The sequence below is a fragment of the Triturus cristatus genome, chromosome 5_1 (genome assembly GCF_964204655.1).
Source record: "Triturus cristatus chromosome 5_1, aTriCri1.1, whole genome shotgun sequence".
NCBI classification, from domain to species: Eukaryota; Metazoa; Chordata; class Amphibia; order Caudata; family Salamandridae; genus Triturus; species Triturus cristatus.
In genome coordinates this window covers 304,179,326-304,199,864 of record NC_140587.1, presented here as the reverse complement: position 1 = coordinate 304,199,864, position 20,539 = coordinate 304,179,326, and the positions used below count along the sequence as shown (strand labels likewise).

At 41.1% G+C, this 20,539-nt stretch overlaps 1 protein-coding gene across 1 annotated transcript in view; it reads right to left on the bottom strand.

Moving 5' to 3' along the window:
* Nucleotides 1–20,539, bottom strand: part of DERL1 (derlin 1) — a 57,508-nt gene that overhangs the window by 11,537 nt on the left and 25,432 nt on the right. Inside the window, exons 2-5 of the mRNA XM_085605034.1 lie at nt 18,029–18,140; nt 7,813–7,877; nt 7,390–7,416; nt 5,792–5,887 (exon numbers count right to left, since the gene is read on the bottom strand). Coding sequence (XP_085461160.1) covers nt 5,792–5,887; nt 7,390–7,416; nt 7,813–7,877; nt 18,029–18,140 — 300 coding nt within the window. The remainder of the gene's footprint in view (nt 1–5,791; nt 5,888–7,389; nt 7,417–7,812; nt 7,878–18,028; nt 18,141–20,539) is intronic.

The following is a 20,539-nucleotide window of genomic DNA, read 5'->3' as shown; positions in this document are numbered from 1 at the left end:
TCTGTGGGTTCTCACAAACATTATTCTTGAGCAAATGAAGAACAAGAGATCACACCCTGTAATACATTTATAGGGCTCCAAAAATGTACTGTATCTTTATCCAAAAGCAGAACTATGCCTTTTTCTGGTAACCCTTCTTCAAGAAGATTGGCTGGCATACTTCGAGTCTCTCCACTTAATCATGGAAGATTGGTGTTGACAATACCCGGTGTCTGCCTTGCAATCTCTCTTCAGCTCTGCGGTATCTACACTTCTCTTTAAGACTTTGCTGTTATTTTGGGGACATGCATGCGACGATCCATTAGCGCCGGGTCACCTCTGTTTGAGGTAGCTGTTGCGCTTTATAAGTGTCTGTATTATTATTTAGACCATATGTTTTGGTTAGGGTAAAGGATTAAGCAATGCTGTGGAATCATGTAATCCTGTAATGTTCGCTTTTGAACTTCTCTAGCAACTGGAATGTGTGATCATTTGAAGTTCTTGTTTTGAATATCCTGGTGGAAACTCAGTCATGGTAGTCTTTTGCAGTTGAAGGCAAAGATCATCAAATTGGAATTTAGAGGGCCTTTGGCTCAATCTCACATTTCTCTCCGTCTACTTGCCAGACTGTCGGAATACCAGTGTCTTCTATCCAGGATGTTATGCAGAGGCTTTTACATTATGGATTACAAACTGGCCATTTATAGATCTCCCCTGTACACATTACATTTGATCTGGACACTCACTTAAAAAGAATTGTAGCTGGGTCACCTGGAACACGAAAGCCATTTTGTTTTATCCCTCATGTTACTGTTAGATGCTAACCATTTAGAATCTGGATCTTAGGGAGTATGTTTAAGACTGAAGCAGCGGAGGTGGAGTGGGGTGGGAAAGTCCACAATGAACAGCAGCTGTTTACTACAGCTGGTGGTAGGATCCTCTGCTGGCTTGAATTTTCAGAAAATAGTTGTCGTATCCTTCACTGGATGGACAGTTTCTCTTTGGACTAGGGAAAAAGCCTCTGCGACATGGCTCAAACTAGGATAAACACTTTTTTTTTTTATAAAAAAGGCATTTCCATCAAAGTCATAATTATTATTCAGATGGACTTTCTTACCAGGGTGCCCCACTTACCAGCAGGATGGCACTTTAAGCTTTACCTAGATGACAACTTTGGAAAATTTGTGAAGCAGTATTATTAGATTTAAAAGGATTGAGGGTCCGTTCCTCAAAGACTGGGTCTAAGAGCACTAGCAAAGGATATGTTCTTTCAATACCTGTTACAAAGGGTGACCTGTACATTTTCAAAATTACTAACAAATCCCCCTGTGGCTAGTTTAAGAATGCAGACAGGAGCTATAATTAGTGGTGGTCACACCATCTGGATGAAATCCACCTCTTTTGGAACTATTCTTACTGGCAAGACACACAATCTGCAATGACATGGAGGTCCTGGGCCATGGAGATCTTTTGCTGGGGCTTTGAAATTCCTCAAACTATGTTTGGATTTTGAAATAACTTGCATTTGCAAATCAGTTAGGGTAGGTTGACCTCAACAGTGTTTTGCTAGAAATACTGATGCCTTTTCATCAAATATCAATGTCTTGTTAAACAACCTGGCAATCCACAAGGGAAATCTTATCATAGTTGCAATGGTTTCTGATTAACAGTTTCATCAGTAAACAGCAATAACGAATCCACTTGGTGGTCTACATTTTGCATTGTAGACCGTGGAATGTCATACTGCTTCTGACTGAACGACAAAGTTTCAATCTTTTCTAAAACTTACTATGGTGGCTTATTTTTGTTTCCACCGTTTGTGCTCTAAAAGCAACTAGCAGACATGTTCTCCTTCATGGGTTTGTTTTTTGGCTTTAACAAGTATTAAAAACAAAAAAGAACTTTTAAACAGCTACGGTTTTCTAATCATCCAAACTTTTATGTTAATGATTAAAAAATATGCAATGTCTTCTGGTCATTCCCTTCGGAATAAAGACTAACTCCAGATTGTGACGTTCAATTGATCATATAACATAAGGAGTGAAAATCTTAAGACGTGTCTGATTCATCTAGAGAGCTTTCTGAGCTAAGGCTGCAGAAGGATAGTTTTAGATCAGATGATTTGTAAAGCAATTGTATTTTTTTTTCTCCATAATAAACCAATAGTAGATGCATTTGATTACTGTTATATGTTCTAAGCTAAGAATGATATATGCCTTCGGACTAACTGTAAAATGACAGTTGCCTGTCACAACAGCAGAGGAACATCAGGATTTAATTGTAGATACCGAAGTGACTATTACTTCACCTCAGCATATTCAGTGAAAGATCCCATTTTAGTGATCATTTGCTGTTGGTTTCCCCTTAACTTGTAATTTCCTTGAGGAAAACGCAGTTTGAGATGGAAGGAGTGTTTTGGGAATAGCAAGAGATGCTTCTCAATTGGCTTTGAATTTACAAACGTATGTTCTATATTCCTTTGGGACGCACAGGGACTGGCATTATCCAGGGAACATATCTTGCTCTCTGTAGCAGAGCCCTTTAGGGAAAGATTTGTCCAATAATAGTTCAAATTTATTCTCAAGTCATTGGTTGTGTTGGTTCCCTTCTAAAAGTAGTCTCTTTCAGACAATTAAGACTTTACTTCTCAGATAAATGAGGGAAAGCACATGTTTTAAATCAAACTAGGGGGAAATCACATTCAGCTGCTCGTAAAAGGTATGAAGTTGTGGTTGAAAGGTAGGCAGAATGCTATGGAGAGAGAGAAGAAAAAGGGTTCATCATATTCAAGGGATATCATAGAAAAAGACTGAGTGTGCAAAACATCCAGTTGAACGTAATAGCTCCGATTAGTCATACCTGCCCACAAGTTTAATATTCTAGAGAATATAATCCTGTATGTTCTGTGATGAACAGGACTAAGTAACATATGGAGGGAAACATTTTGTGGGAGTACCATACAGGTGAGAGATTACACCATTTCCCTCCGGTGCTAAGAAGGCAGTTTCGATGCAGGTTGTGGTTTCAATGCATAAAGCAGGAATATGGATTATGGATAATGAATGATGGACGAGAAACCTTTTTTTTTTTTTTGCAGTAACACTATTCACAAGTTGTTTAATGAATAAAATGTGCAAAGGCTTGTTGATAAAGCAGACCTCAAAGCAGGATTCATTCCCATTTTGAAATTATCCATCAGATAAGTGACTTTGCCAACTGGAAATGAAAAGCATCAGTGAGACCACTATTGGGGGAAATGCTGGACTGGAATGACTCTCACTATCTAAACTATTTCTCTTACAACGTGATTAAATTCTAGGAACAGAACAGATTGTTTAAGATTTAATTTCTTACAATTAAAATCACACACATTTAACTGATCCACATTTGTGATCTAAAATAGTGGAGCGAGAGAGTACCAGTCACTTATTGTATCTGGCATTCCTTTCTCTGAAAGTATTAGATTTCCCTGTCTCTGAGAATGTTGGCAAATGGGGCATGAGGGCATGTGACAGACTGATGTTTATTGCAGATGGTTCCCTTCGTCGGGTAAAAGTTAAGTTCCATCATCCTCTAGAAATATGCTGTGCAGTTTACTAATATGTGCTGGTGGATGTTGATGACCTTATCCTTGCATCAGTAATGATTTTTCATGTTTCACGGAGTCAGTTAATTGGTCTGCCTCTCTAATATGCCTTGTCAGAACTTTTACTAAAAATGTAATTTGCTTTGTTTATCTTCTTCAACCAGTTAGTCGTTTGTTGACCAAACAGGGTGGTTATGTCAAAAGGTGTATTCTGTGCTTGGACGCAAGTCAGATACTTAGTCAACAATATTTGGAAGATATGGCCCGACGTATCTGTATTGCCAATTTCTGAGCTTGATCTGTTTGTTTTGATTCTTGGATTTGCAATTGCATCATTTAGCATAATGTAAGTGCTTTAAATCTGACTGTTGTGATAAGTGGTTCTGTAATCTCCTCCATGTTACCACACTGACTTCAGATGTACCTTGTAGACAGAACAGCTGAACGGTCACTGTGCATAGAATTACATCTTTTGAAAAACTTCTGATTTTCTGCTCTTGTTAACCAGAGGCGGGCCCTGCTGCACCAAATAGCAGATCTCGGGCAGGGGCTTTACTGAACAAATGGTTCCTGGTTTTGCAAATACGTCCTTCGTTAACTTTCCTATGTGACCACACTTTGGTAGATACCAAGTTACTCTATCTAGGTGCAATATTCTTTGTTTACAGCTTTCATTTGTGAAGGAAAGAGTTCACTTCTGGCTACCTTGCAGGAACGCAAACAGGCAAACACAATGTATATGGATTCAGGTATAGAATTCTCCTTTAGACTATGTTCTTCCTCCTCCGTCTTACCTTCCACTTCATCCGTCACATTAGTTCGAAGCCAGGCACAAAACAAGAATTGAGTCTGATGGATGGAATACTCTCTGAGAATCTTAGGTAATGGTACATTGCTCATACATAGGTTTATTGGTGGTTATTTTCTCCTTAAGTCCATCATAATATGTTTCTAAATGTGTGGCAGATTCTAAAGCTTCATTTAAAGCCATGCTTTTTGTGACTTTGAGTTGAATGATATTGCTGCATCAAAAGGTCCTTGTATGTCTCTATAATGTTTTCAGGCTGTGTTTACATTTCATGGTTTCTTTGAAATACTTATTGATGTTCTCTTTAACATTATCATTATATTTTTAAGTTGGCCCACGCTGTCACAATGCCTATTTCTGCCATTAGCGGTGAACATTTTGGAACTATGTTACTAAACTCCTTCAACACTATGATCAATTTTTGTGACATGCATCATGTAAAATATTTTTTAGAGGTGGAAGGATTTTCTGGTCTATTGGTGTGCAGGTATTTGGTGCTGCTCCACTGATGACACTTTTTTGAGTCCTCAAAAAGCTACATCCGTTGGGAAGGTGCCCTTCACCACAAGACCTTTAAGCGCAATGCTCATTCCATCCTTAGGACTCCAAAATGGCTCTTAGTTTAAGAATTTCAAATACCCAAGCACTTAGCATGAAAGGTCCCAGTGCTCTTGTCTCAGAAGTGTGATTTTTTTTCGCTTAATTCTACAAAAAAGCTAGTACAGCTTTGTTTTCTAAAAATCAACAACTACAAATTGGAGGAGTCTCCATCAAGGAAAAACGCTGTAGTGTAAAGACGTCTTCCCATCTATTTCCTGTGACCAAATCTAAGAAAAATATATATCTAAAGCACAAAAGAGTATAGGAACACAGTCAACAGCATAGATAAGTCTCATTACTGAACACTTACATGGTTAGAGAAAACAACTTTAAAAATGTTTAGACTAAAACAAGTGAACTTTGCCCACCTAACCTCCGATTCATTGTAAAATAATCTGCAATGGATTTATGCAATTGGAAAACAATCAGCCCCTATGACAAACAATTGTAGCTTATTAGTACTGAGAAATACGCAAGTTCTGTCCTAGAATCAACTTTCAGTCCGGCAGAGACTGTATACAAGGAGAAAGCGTTTCCATTGGCAAAAGAAAGTGAAGAGGCCCTAAATTGGCATGAAATAGGAAAATCATTATAGGTTGGATTTTGAGCCCCATAAGTGAATTCTGCTAAAAACAAGCTACCCTACAGTTTTTAAGCGAGAAGAGAATCACAAAACAATCGCCTTCCTTTCCTATTAATTTATTAGTGCAAATTACTTACTGGTGTATATTTTTCACAAAGTTGTTTTCAAGGGGATGCAGTACATAACATTTTGCTCATCAACCTAGCTACATACATGTCCAATATATCTATCATACCTTAAATCTTGTTCCAAACCAAAATGATACAATCATATCCCGATTCAACTGGGACCAGACGTATAGCACGGACATGATCAGAGGAATCATTAGCAACTGGAAAATAAATCAAAACCAAGAAAAGTTAGTGAGACCAACTTCAACAATTGCAATGATTTTTTCTTTATAAAGTGTTTGATCAATATATAATCACTCAAAGAGGTTAGCAATGACAAACTTTAAACACACTGAATATCGAAGAAAGATCTTCAGAGTGGAGTAATAAAATTCTATTTAATATCTAAGGCGCCATTCAGTTTGTATCGTGTAGTATACAAATTGGTTCTTTGATTTTCTCTAGCTTAGAATTCAGGGGAAAATCCCTCTTCTGTGAAACCTGTAACCAAGGTATTTTTATCCAGAACATTGTGAAATACAATGTAATTGATTTTTATGGTATTAACTCTAAAACCTTTGTAAATAAATATAGGATTCATATGTCTAGAACTGTGTAGACCATATTGTAAATAGGTACACTTTCATGTCCTGTTATTCATTTTAAAAGCTTGTAAATAAATATAAACTTGATACATATTAAGAGTCAGCAGCTCTGGGACATTATCGAGCAATTATCAAATCAGGTGATTCCTTCAGCCCATGATGTAAGCAAGGAGTGTGCCTATCAGATTTTGTAATACAAGAACATGTATGCTTGGTGACTACATAAGTCCTCATCAGGAAAACCTGATGTGCTAATACCGCAATCGAAATGACCAATACTATGGGATACTGTATTTAGGAGTACAGTATTACCAGATCATTAACAGGTTTCACTTAAAGAAGATTGTGGTATCTGCAGAAGTACGTGTTTATGCAGCGGTTTCCAAAGGACTCTCCTGCATCCTGGGCACTTTGCCTCATGTGTTGTCCGAGAGGCAAAAGTGCCAAAATGTGTCCATACAAAACTCATATGGTGCAATTTTACCAAAAAATCCTGTAATCGAATTCACCTAAAACCACTTATCAGCAGGATTCTGATAATGGAAAATGGCTTAGGAAACTGAAGGCAAGTAATGTGTTCTTATTTTTATTTCCACATGAAACCAGCTCCCTCCATTCTCAACAAGTGAGAATATTACAAAGCAGGAGACAAGCTGGAGTATGGCAGAAGTCACTGAAAGTGTGGATTAGATGATCATGTTTTGAGGAACAGGCTGTTCAAACTGCAAATGTACCCTCAAGAGAATGAACACAAGAAAACTATAAAGAGAAAATGGGCAGGCAACCTGAGGTGCCTAAAATAATACCAACAATAAAAAAAATTACCATGGGGGGGGGACTGTGAAGACAACCCCATCCTACACAACCCTCAGACAATGAAAACGGATTTATTGTCTTGGAGTTGCCCGTTTATTATATTTGGATGGCCGCGAATATGGGTGGATGTCTATATGATTAATTGTGAAGTTATTCCCCTGCACCTATAGTTTCAATTGGATGTATACAAGATTGATGTGTTCAATGCAAAATTTCACTACATTTTTTTTAACAGAATTTTTAAAAAACATGATTGCTTGCCCAAAAATGACACTTATACATACATAAATGCGCCCACTCACCTGCATGTCCATTATTAAACCAGTGATCTGTTATTAAATGGTTAAAGAAACATTTCACTTGACAAACAGAAATATAAGTTGGTTAAAGTAGTATGATTACTTTAAAGAAATCAAGGCACAAAGAGTTGGGAGCTAGGTAAAGTGAAAAACAGCAGCATGTAAAAAAAAGTTTTTAAAAGATTAAAATCAGCTTTTTAGTAAAGGAGGCTACAAATGTAGATCTACCTTTTGCTGTAAATTAATAACCGTATTTAGACGTAGCAGAATTCTGAGAGAAAAGCAACCTTCCAACTATGAAAGCTTTACTTCTGTGATGTGTGTTTCTAGTAACAGAATTTTATTCTTCAAGCGTGCAGCACCTTTTAATTTATTTGGCCATTTCAAACAGTATCAAGTAATTGTTACTCTTCAAAGAAAGGATACCACTATGCAAATCCAGTTGAATAGGAGCATAAACATATAATCAGCGGGTCTCCCATCAAAAGCACCTAAATTGTGAAAGAAAGAAAATTTACAAATGTTATAAACCTAAACCATTTTAGCAAGTAAAGTGTAAACATTGATACAAATAATTACATATACCTGGAGAGAAACATAACCCATGCAGACAGTTCACCAAGATCAATAAGAAGATCCACCTGTGCAAAAGTGCCATGGTCCAAGCTCTAAAGGAAACGACATTACATCAGAGTCAATCCTAGTTCAGTATGCCACGGAGCAGGAAGGGGTTTCTGGGCCACAACTGTGGAAGTTGAAGCTTTTTACAACTGCTGTCCTGGGATATGCCCTAAGTTGGCTCTGCAAACTGTACCAAGGACAACCCTTTCTGCACTGGACTCTCAGTGAGTGGTAGCAAGGGCAATCTTTTCCAGGCTTCTTAGGGAGGTTAGGGAGGGGGTATGGAGCTCAATAATCAAAATCACCTCCATAGCAGCACAATAAGTTCAAAGTCCAGCCCAGTGCTTCTCTTTATATAAAAGACCAGCACTTTATTACACAGCAATTAAAGAAATCTACTACACTAGCCTCTTGCTAGGAACCGGCACAAGACTTTACAGTATGCCATCGTCCTAGCAGACAGTGTCTTATGACCACTTCTTTGCTAACCTGTTCCTGGACTTCCTTCTGAAGTCACACAAGTGTAGGGCACTTAACATGAGCTTTGTGGAATTTATACAGGGTAGATTACCCACCAGCTAACATCCCCTACAGCTCTAGCAGTGACCCAAACTTCAACACCTTGTCCGCTTCAGATATCTCACGTTCCTCTCACAGTGGATGCCAAGGTCGATGTCCTCTCAGAGTCTGCTCTGATCCGCTGTCTACCTTGTTCGAGTTTTCAAATCAGAAATGGCCCAGTCTCTTCCTGAAACTGAAGTGCAGCCTGTACTCTAGTCAAAACAGTAGATATTGTCCAGGCCACATTGGCTTTAGCCCTGGTACTAAACTAAGAGCAATCCAATCCCTGCCTAAGAGACATCTAGCATATTGCTTCTCTCGCACTCCTAAGTCTACTATGGCCTATCTACCACTGAGCTCCAACTTAACTTGGGCAATTGGATACTCCATGTCCTTTTCATCGGCTAATAGGCCTCAGCTTTTAGCATCTGGTAGAATCTTTTCTGGCTTGAGATACTTCCTTTCTTCAATAGTGCCATTGGCTACTGTATCCCTTGGGGCAGAAACGTTCTACTCCTTGATACTAGCCTCCAGCCCAAACCCAACTGTGTTTGGGCACGAGTGCTTCAGAGCATAATGGCTAGCTATTACGCATATAAAGGGTACATGCTCTTTCACCTGACAGGAGGCTTTAAAATGTCCCTTCCGGTGACACTTGAAGAGATTTATCACTTTGGGCTAGGGGGTATCTTTCTGTCCCCCTTTTTCCATCCTTTGTCCTGGACTAGGAACCCAATTCCATTTTTGTTTCAGTCCCCCTCTGGAATCTTGGGGATTGCTCTAGCCCTTACCCTATGATTTGGAACCAGTCTGTGGAGAGATCCTCTTACACTTGGACGTAGATTCACGCTGTTCCAGCCCTTTGTTAACTCTGTTGGATAGCCACTTGTCAGTCAAAACTGCAAGTTTCCCTGGATCCTTCTCGGTCAGATCTGAGAAGTATTGTCTAAGTGGGGTTTAGCACGCCTCAATGAGTCACTTTTGAACCATTAGCTGGTTCGAGGCATGAAAATCTGTAGTCTTCATTCCTCTCACACACTCATTCCAGTGATGCAACACTGTGAATCCTAGTCTCAAATAGAACACCATTCCCTCGCTTGCCGTCTTTAAACTACTGCAGGTGTGGAACTGGCTTCAGCCCAAATTGCCTAATCATAGCTTCTTTCAATACATCATCTGCTCAGCCACAGGCATCTTTCCAATGACTGCTATCCCTTTCAGTGGCAACCAACTCTTCCATGATGTCGCTTAGACACATCATGCAAAGACTGAGCCTTACAAGCAAATCTCAAAAACACATTCCAAAATAGTTTGTACTTTCACATACATGTGTACAAGTTCTTTCGGAACCTGAAAGAGCACTTCAGAAGAGTGTGAAATGAAATCGTTTTTCCTGGGGCAACGGTCTCAGCTGCCATCCTAAGCATTGCATCCTCGAAAGCTATTATATCCCGGTCCATTCTCTCTCCCTTTTCTTGTCCTGCCTTTCCCTCTCACTTGTGTTCTCTGCACGGACCCATTCTTCTCTTTCTCCCTCCTCCTGTTATCTAGTACAAGGCAAGTTAATCTTAACTTTTTCCTCTCAAAATCATGGGCCTTTTCTTCAACATCCACTCACTGGAGAGCCAACTTCGAGCTCAGGGTCTCTGCTATACTTAACCCTTCAAAGGGGATAATTTCTTGAGTCTGTGCCAACTAAACACTAGAAATCAGTTTTGAGAAAAATACATGGTGTCTCCAGGAGCAAACTGAACTGTGGGGCTTAGAGAGTTTGATTCTACAACACTCCCAACCTGGGTTTGTATCAATATACCCTCCCCAGAATCTACTTCAGTTTCTATTCTCCACTCCCGTTTTTCTCACTGGGTTTTCATTAAGCTCACAAGTATTTCACTGTACTTGCTTCTGGGAGCCCTCCGCTCTCTATCCAGACACAGATCCCTCAACCTATCTAGGCAAGGTGCCAAGGTCTACTCCCTTGACCCTGTATACGACATTCTTGATGTGCAGGTTTTACAGGTAATAAGGCTGGAACTGCTGTAGTGGCTTGAAGCGGGCCTTTGTACGATATTCCAACACTTGCTGCCAAATGTCAGACCTAGTTCCCACAGGCCATACAGGGCCTGCTGGGCCAAAACAGTGGAGGTTGGGTCATTTTACCACTGATGTTGCGGGGCCCGCACTCCATGCCTCTGGAAACTGGGAAAAGTACGAACCTTTCCATATAATTTAATATAAAGAAATATAAACTCATCTCACTGAGCATTAAGCAATACAAATGTGTGGACACTATATCACTAATGTGTCAAGGAAACTAGTGGGATAAAAGAGACTGAATAACATTCAAGGCTGAAACCAATGTGACAATATCCCCTTGAAATTACCTGGAAACTTAATTTAAGGATATCACATAAAAAACTCTGTTGGGTTGGAAACACTAAAGAATAGCAATAGGATCGATTGATAAAGCGTTATTCTGAGCACAAAGGTAACAAACAACATTCCTATAACAATGAAACCGAGATTGATGTTTTCTGGAGAGGACACTAAACTTGTGACAGATTTTTTTTTTTTTTAATAAAACCTATGGAAAGCACCTGCATAACGTCTCTGGAGAAAGCCATAACAACTGTAACAATTTATGTGCAATATTTACCACAGCAGTATTTTTCCAAGTTCCACTTACGTAAAAGTTAACTGGCAAAAAAGAGTTTTCAGCAATATAAAACCTGCAGTTTCTCTGAAAACCAGACACTTTGTTCTGTTCAATTGAGTATTTACATTAAATTATATTTTGTAAGAATCTTTAGGACTGTAAATACACCCAAGGACGCACAATAAGTAATTAAAGGAGCCCAAGTGAAATCCCTCTAATTGTTGCATTTTGCATAATTAAATGTGCTTATTGCCACTAAAATGCTTTAAATATCATCTGTATATATATTGAGGATATATTTATTGGCTAATTTTGATAATTTAATAGGAATACCAGGTCTGCCCCAGAAAGGCTACAAGTTGTCATTTTTTACATTATACTAATATTTATCAGAATTTTCTGCAGTAATGTCAAGTGCATTACCGTGCATTTTTAAAATAAACCCTAACCCAAACTGGAGCATGCCTTTAGTCGAATGACCTATCCTGGTGAATATCTTGTGCATGAAGCCCCTCACATTGCAGTTCTTCATATCCGATGAAATTCGTATACACCTGCTGGAATCCTTTTTTTAAAATTAAGATCACAAAGCTCAGCATAGCCTTGTCTGAGCGAAATGGAAATTTTGCACTCAAGGGTAAAGTGGGAGGACCTGGGGGTACAGATTCCGGAGGAGGGCTGGGGACCATTGTGGAAAAGACCCTTAAGATATCAAGAAATGCATGACTTAAGTTGATAAACTAATATGTCTTACACAGAGCTTACCTCACACCCGCGCGAATCAGACTATACTTCCAAGCAGAAGAGGCGGCTTGCCCTAGGTGCGGGTAAAGAGAGGCACATGTACTGCACATGTCCTGGGACTGCCCTGCCCTCCGAACGTTTTGGGAGGAGGTGGTAAACACGGTAGGAAATATTATAGATAAAGAGATAACACACACGCCAGGCCACTGGTAATTGAGGTGGTTACCACATACGGCCAGGACGAAAGTTACAGGGAGGTTCCAGGACCGTGCATATATATTAGCTAAGCAAGAAATTGCTAAAAACCGGAAGTCGGCAGAGGGACAGAGAATGGGGACTTGAAAAAGAGAACTGGAGAGGTGGGCATGCGCAGAGGCAGAACCCTGCTGAGAGAAGTGGGACGGGGTATAGGAACACTGGAAACTGCAAGGGCTTGGGCGAGACTAGATGACGTACATGCGCTAGACTCGGATGAGACAGCAGCAAACCGCTGGGGCCCACCGCCGCCGGACAGAGAAGAAGGCGCAATGGCCCAAAGAGAATAGGAAAAAGCTAACAGCACATGGCCTCTCTAGACACAATCGGATCCCAATAAGCGCAATAGATGAGCTAGTAGAAGTACTCATGCACTGCTAGATTTACCAGGTTGCAATTAAGCGATTCGTTTAGGGGGAGGGGAGTTGAATTAAAACTGCAATAGAACAGGGATGATGGGAATGTAAGTTGGGAAGATGCTTATATGTCTTGAACACATGATAAATGTAGTACACTTAAATAAAACCCAAATAAAATCTCTTAAAAAAAACAAAAAATAAATAAATAAAAAGGGGGTAGAGTCAGGATACTTCGCCCATTGCCAAGATGGGTGAAATTTACTGACTTTGCCTAAGGACATTTATGCTCACCTGGCTCATCCCAGATCTACTGGGTGCAATTCCATACCTTTTTTCCGCACTGATCGATGTGATAATGCACCGACAAGCGTATAATTATAATCCTGAAGAAGCCTTAGGCCTCTCATAAAGGGCTGAAACATATCGACTTTACACAGGGTGTAGGAAAATTATCTCCATAGTCACCCCTTCTAAATCGTTTAAATCATACCAGGAACACCCCTAATAAAGGGGTACCTAGGTGTTCTGAGGTATTTTTAGCAGACCCCAGTAGGAAACTATCCTAAGTGCTACCTGGAATATGGTTGAATCCAGCCTAGTTTTTTGGGGCCAGGATTGGATCTGATGATGAAGCATGACACCAATAGGGTGTGTGAGAATCTTACAAAAAACAAATCAAGGATGACTGTGGACTTGTGTTAACATAGTAGGACACTAATGTATCAAACAATTCCCTGTTTAGGACACTGTTGTTTTGTGTTTAAGATGTGAGGCGGTGTCGTAAACTTCCATTCACCCCCGTGTATCTTTGAAGCGACTGATCACTCCTCTGCTATTCGTGTGATATTGAGGACGTTTATGCTCATCACAGATCTATTGGGTGCAATGTACCAGAGAACTTCCTGTGGGTGTATGTCCTGCCTAAGTAGAACAGATCTTTCAGCAGCAGGGATTAATTTGAACGACTATTGCTGTATACTAAAACACTATTCCAGCTGTCAAGCTGCAGTGATTGATCAGCTACATCTCATGGCAGTCTTCTTCTTAGTTGTAAGTTGATTCCAGGATGTCTAAAGTCTTTGGACACAGCTCCTACCTTTAAGCGGATTCTAGGGGCCGGACTACCTGCTAGGTCCCTCCCTAAGGGTGGGACCAGGAAGGGGGGTGGTTACACCCCCAATCCTTTGTCCAGCTCGCACCAGGTCTGGGGCTGGTGTGCCCCAGGACCGGATTGAACTGGCATATGCGCCGAGGCTCCTTGTGAGCCTCAGGCATGTCTGTTTCCTTTCAAGCCCTACCTGACCAATACACAAAATCCTGTCTGGGGTGGTGCTCGCACCTCCCCTGGCAGGAAACCCTTTGTCCACGTCTCCCAAGCTGGAAGGACTCCCAGCAGCAGGAGGGCAGACTTGTGTCTGTGGTGGCAGCGTCCATTTTGTGGAGCTGAGGCTATGTCTGATTTTACCCGGGTTTCAGGTTCTGTACATGTCGTGTCCCTCTAGGAGGGTGGAATGCTAACCCCGTCGCCAGAATTGGCGAGGGGTTAGTATTCCAATTCGTATGACACCTTACTCGACATGTTTAGATACAGCCAAACCAAAGATAGCATTTAACCGCGAGGTTCATAATGCACTTAAGAGTATATGGTATGACAATATCTGGAAACGGTAGAAGGAAGTTGTTCCGACTACTGCAGACAGGCTCAGCTCATGCCAGAGCACCATCTCACTTAAAACCAAGCACACTGCCTTCAGGATTGTTAAGGCCTGCCATAGGAGTGACTTATAGGTTAACATGTGTCCCATTTAAGGTTAGGTATAGGCATACTACACCTAAGTAAGAGGTGGATACACCAACTTACCCCAGCTGAGTGATCAGCCAGTTGTGTCAAATTGCTAGGCCAGGCCAGGGGTGGCACAATACATGCTTCAGCCCCGGGTAGGCCTCAGATACACCAATGCCCTGGGTACCTAGGGTACACTAGTACAGGGGCTCACAGGGTGATCCAGTTCCAATGGGTCATGCACCTAAAGTGCATAGTGTCAATTTAGCAGAGAGAACAGCAGGCTGGGGGTCTGATTAGCAGACCCACAGCCTCAATACGTCGAAAACCAGTGAAGCAAAAAGCAAAAATTTGGGGTGACCATAGGATAGCAGACCCTACTCTCCTACACATGTGCTGTGAGAACAAGCAGCAGCAGCATTCATGACATTTTCTCACACTATCTACGCCCTCACACCAAGTGAAACACAAGCAGAAAGCCACTTACTGATATAAACACTATGATTTGAGACTCTCTTATTTTTAACATACTGTATGTTTAAACTCTATTTCCTTTATAGAACCTGTGAACAGCCAACTATGCACCGAAATGCTTGCGTCACCTGCTCTCGAAGATTGTTTGTTATAAATAAAATATATCAGATAAATGTGATAATGGAGAGGACACATTTACATCCATGATTGTCTGTCCTCTTGCAAAGTTAATCATAACATAGATGTCTGAAAGCTTTCTCGTTGTTTTCATTAGAAGAAGTAAAATGATAAAAAAATATAGGTTTGTTTTCAACATCTCTCTTTATCAGAGCCTATAAAAAAAAAACCTGGTATAAGGCTATAGGTTGGAGAACTTCGCCAGGGATATTGCACACGAGGTCACGCTAGTTTGCTGCACCCGCTTCAGCCGAAAGAGACAATGCGGAGAGGTACTGTGATGGAGTACGATCATCCGATAATGGCGGAGCCCAACCCAAGATGGCCGCCGCCAAAACACCCGGAACTGAAGGCAGCGGTCTAGCGGACTACGGGGGCGGAGCGGAAGTGCCCGCAAAAGCGGACGACAGCGAGGAGGGAGAGGCGAGCGAGAGTTGAAGTGAGAAGACGGAAGCCGGTGAAGAGTGGAGAGCGAGCCAAGGAGAGGACGAGAGAGACGAGACCGTCGCCTGGCGTAGAGGGACCACCCAGGAGTATCGACCTCCGGATCGGGAGGGAGCCGACAACGAAAGAGACAGCTCGAGGAGCACCGCGCTCGGGACCACTGATCTCCTGGAAGCCAAGGAGACTGGGTCTTCCCTCGCCACGGCCCATGGGGGTCGTGGAAGCAGGCAAGTGACGGGCGTATGCTCTTCCATGTTACAGGGGCTTTGGACACGCGTGAGGGGCGCACCTAGATAAAAGCACTAATTCCCCTACGCGATAGTCACAGCACAGATACCAGGGTTTGGTGACGGTGTGCACTCCCCCCCCCCTGTTGTTTTCATTGTGGAAACCATCCTAAGTATATCCTATTGTTTCCTTTCTTTTGGGTCCTCGAGTGCCGGTCGCTGGACGGAGACCTCGCTCCCCGAGACGACATCATTAATCAAGCAAGAAGCTTCGATTCCCTTCCCAGACTTTCAGACTGGCTACTGTGCTATATATAGCGTGTGTGACTAACAAACGCTGCCAATAAAAAGGAAAAGAGTATCCCTTCCTAAAGCGGCCCGCGTTGTTTTGTCAGGCTAAAAGGGGGGAGGGAGCCCAGAACCGGGGAACCATCACAGGTACCTTCACAGGTTGCTGTTTGTGTTCCAGAGCTACACAAAGGTGATAGGAAATTGCTATTTTTCTATTACAACACAACGCAACAGCTCCCGTTTTGAAAGCAGGTATGTTGTGAGCACCATATCTGAAACTGAGACATAGGCTTATTATTAACTGGTTCAGCTAAAGTTGGCACAGCATCTAGAATTAGCAGCATGAGAGTATAGATTTCAATAAACATGTTATAGGTAATTAGAATAACAGAAATAATTATAACCTGTATCGCCTCTTTACTATTTACATTCTGTGTAGTTACCATTCACAGTTTATTTACTAAGCTAGAATTTTAAAATATAAATTTTAAAATACATTTCTTGCTTTTCGGTTTCTGAGAGTGTTACTCATTTACAAAAAAAGGTTGGGAGCTCCCTGGTTATCCGTGAATTTATCTTATGGGACAGTTACCAGTAAACACTTCCTGCTCAACATTGCCTAGTGTGGGTTGTATTTGGGTTGCAGTCCAACTGGATTTCTGATTTGGGTTGGTACACTGGCTAAGTCTTTGGTGTCAGGGGGTCCCAAACCACACGACTTTAGGGGGTAGCCCTAGAGAACGTATTAATACCGTGTTCTCCTAATGCACACAGGAGAGGCTCTGCCTCACTGTTTGCAAATCTCCACATTTCAATATATACCTAATTTGCAACCAGGCTCCTGCACTTGTAAGCAGCATCTTTGTTTGCCTGCCTTCTACTCCCTCTTCTGCCCAGCACTATAGATTGTTAATATCACTACTCAGGCAAATTTGGTGAAGTTCAAGCCATGTGGCAAATGCAACAGGTTTTTTCTGTAACATAGCCTTTGCAGACTGGTGCTATTTCGGTCTATGAAAAACTGATTGCTCAGGACATCAGGCTGCCTGCCTTCTTCTCCCGCTTCTGTCTAGCACTTTAGATTGTTAATATCACCACTCAAGCAAATTTGGTGAAGCTCAAGCCATGTGCAAATGTGACAGATTCTTTTCTGTAACATATCCTTGCCGGACTGTAGCTATTCCTGTCTAAGAAGAATAACTGATTGCTCAGGACATCAGGCTTAGATCACTCTTTTTCTTCAGAATGCCACAAGAATACACCTGGGGCAGAGTTGCTACTTGCCTTCAATTCTTGACCAGAATTCCAGAGTTGCATTGCTGAAACGAACATGAATGCATCCAAAATAATAACCATGAGTATTCTTAAGCATGACAAAAGTAGAAATATGAGAACCATTGTTACAGATAAAGCCATGTTGGGTACCCTGAAAATCGAACGACTGTCTTTCAAAAAGTAGACTGAGCAATCAGAATGTAAGCAGATTATACGGGAAGGTCATAAACTTCAGCCTACAGTCGAACTGTGGAGTAAAAACGTGAGTCAGCAAATAGTAAAATCCAATCACAGAGACCCAGAAAGAGGTTAACAATCCCTTTAACTGAGGAACGGATAAATGAATTAGTGTTGCTGTCCCTGCAAACAGATATAGTAACAATATAAAGCATTGTAGGAGTTACTCAGACAGAGAGACTTGCCTATTCTAATTGTTGGTAAGGATAAACAGTTACCAATGAACTGGGCTTGAAATATGGAATCAAAAAGTAATGTCTACCTCCTTTCGGAATGGGGCTAATTCAGTGTGTTTTACCAACAGAGTAAAGTCCTGAAGAATAGAGAACTCGCAGACAAGATGTTGTGGAGAGACATCTCTTCTCTTAACCTTATGTTAAGATCTTTGAGGACATACATGTGAATAAACACATACACGCAAAGGTAGCAGGCCAATGGGATGGTTATCTTAATCATTTTCATACATGTAAAACTTCATATCTGAAAGAGGAACAGGCATAGGGAGCAACTAAAAGTTTTAATTACAATAGTTACATACCTGATTCAAGCCGTGTTGAATACTGATATAAGAAATATAAATTCACCATGTACAAAAATCCTGTTCCAGGACCAACTGGGAAATAAAATGTTGCAGTAATAGGTCTCCATATCTGTTCAAACAAGAAAAACATACCCAAGTCATTTCTTTATGATGCATTTATTTATTCAATGTCTTACAGAACTATTTTCATCAGTATTTACAATAAAGACAGGATAATGCAGCATAAAATGGTAATCAGTTTATCCTGTCATTTGCAACCACACTTGCAGATGAGACGAGAAAAAAAAAAATCGGCATGACCCCCTAGACTGTGTGAGAACTGTCAAAATGTTCAGCAACAACATTTAGGAAATAACGGGTGTATTAGGATATTGTACGTGGTCATATTTAAGCGTGGTCAGAATATACATGATATAATAGTGCAAGAAACTCTACCTCAAGATGATACCCCTTCTGGTCTTCTCAGCTGGGCCTACCCCCAGTTGCATGTCAGTATACATGTAGACAATGTATAGACTGCAAAGTAACCACATCTTTTGAACATGGTGGAACTAAATGCTGTCTCAAATTTACAAATTGTAATTCTGGGAATTTCATATACGCAATTTGGTGTCCAACTGATTTTATGTACATAGGACGAACCACTCTGAAAGTAAAAACAAGAATTCTCAAACTTTGAAGCAAGATTAAAAGCATCACAGAAGTAGCACCTTAAATGAATATTGGACCACTAACTTTGTTCCCTTCACTCCCTCCAAAAGCTGAACCCGTTTTTGTTGCTTTTAGAACTCTAGCATTGGTTAGCAATGGTAAAATGCACCAGGTGCTTGTGCTCTCACCCGAAAATAGGGTACTATTGTCTTACACCTGATTGGCACATTTAATTTACTAGTAAGTACTAGTAATGTGGTACTACATGTACCCAGGGATGTGAATTAAATGCTACTAATGGGCCTGCAGCCGTCATTGTGCCACCCACTAAAGTAGCCCTTAAAAAAATGTCTCCGGTCTACCACAGCAGCCTGTAGTGCAGCTTTAAACTGCCATCTCGACATGGCAAAATAGAGCTTTTGCTAGGCATAAACCTTTCTTTTAAATATATATCCAAAGTAGGCTGTAAACAGCTCAAGGGTAGGGTGAACTGTATTTAAAAGGTAGGACGTATTTTTAAGTTTTGTATGTCATGGTAGTACTGTAAGACCTATCTCTCCCTTTGGATACAATTGGGATATCTTATTACATAAAATAAGTGCTAACATTTGTTAAGGAACTGGTAGAAATGTCATGTTTGGACTTAAATGAATTGTAATTTTAAATCCTCTTCAACAGTAAAGTCTGGTTATAGATTACAATTTTGAAGATGACACTTTAATAAATTTGCCATTTTCATACCCAAAAGCTTCTAAGTCCTTCTAGGAATTTCCAGCTGCCAGGGACTGATAATTGCTCTGCCATTAAGAGTGAGCATTAGGAATATACATAGGACAATAGGGGCCTAGCTATGGGCGGGATGGTCCATCCTGCCAGAATGGTTGGGGGTGGAGCTGCTCCCTGCTCCACTTACATGTGTCCAGCACCCACAAAGAAACCCACCTTTAGTCTTTTGTGACCAAAATGTAATATTAGACATCCTTGGGCACTCTTCAGAACACGCTTGTAGCTGCAGACATTACAGAAGGACTGCATTGTTTACCAGAGGACTGCTTAAGGGTTGCCTTGTTCCATAGAGGATTGTCCTGCTGCTGCCAGAGGACTGCCCTGCTGCTTAAGGCCTGTCCTGCTCTCTGTGAAGGAAGAATGGACCTGCACCCTTCATCCGAAACTATGATTGACTCCAGGGATCTGTTGGCTGTCCTCTTGTCGAGCAACAGGAACACACCAATCTCCAGAGGCCTCCCTAAAACTGCCCAGCTGATGACTGCCTGCAACTGAACCTGCCTGAACTTGCACCTGGATCTGCCCAAGCCCTGCTGGCTTATGCCAGTGAGTCTCTGATACCCAAGAGGTGCTTCCCAAGGTCCTGGGCCCAAGTCTGATGTCAGAGTGTACTTCTGTACAAGAAAAGGAGAAATCCTGAAGTTCAAGACTTATTGGGGGTCTTTGGGAAGGTAACATTTTCAGCAAGACGAACCTGGTCCCTGTATCCGGCCTACCCACCATCGCGGTTGGCTTGAACTTGAAGGATTTTTACCAGTCTTGCATGACCAGATGACTGAGAGTGGCACTTTTAGGTGCTAAACCTACCTAAAACGTAAAAGTGCATATCCCTGGTACTACTGATTGGATTTTTGTAGTTTTATTTATTCAAATGTACGCTATTTTTCTAAATTGGTTTGGGATTTTTCTGGTGCATTGTTTATTTTCTTCATTACTGTTAGTGTGCTGCATAAATACTTTATGCTTTGCCTCTCTAAGTTAAGCATGACTACTTTGTGCCAAGCTACCAGAGGGTTAAGCACAAGTTAATTTAGTGACTTTTGTAATTCACCCTGACCAGGATTGTGGTTG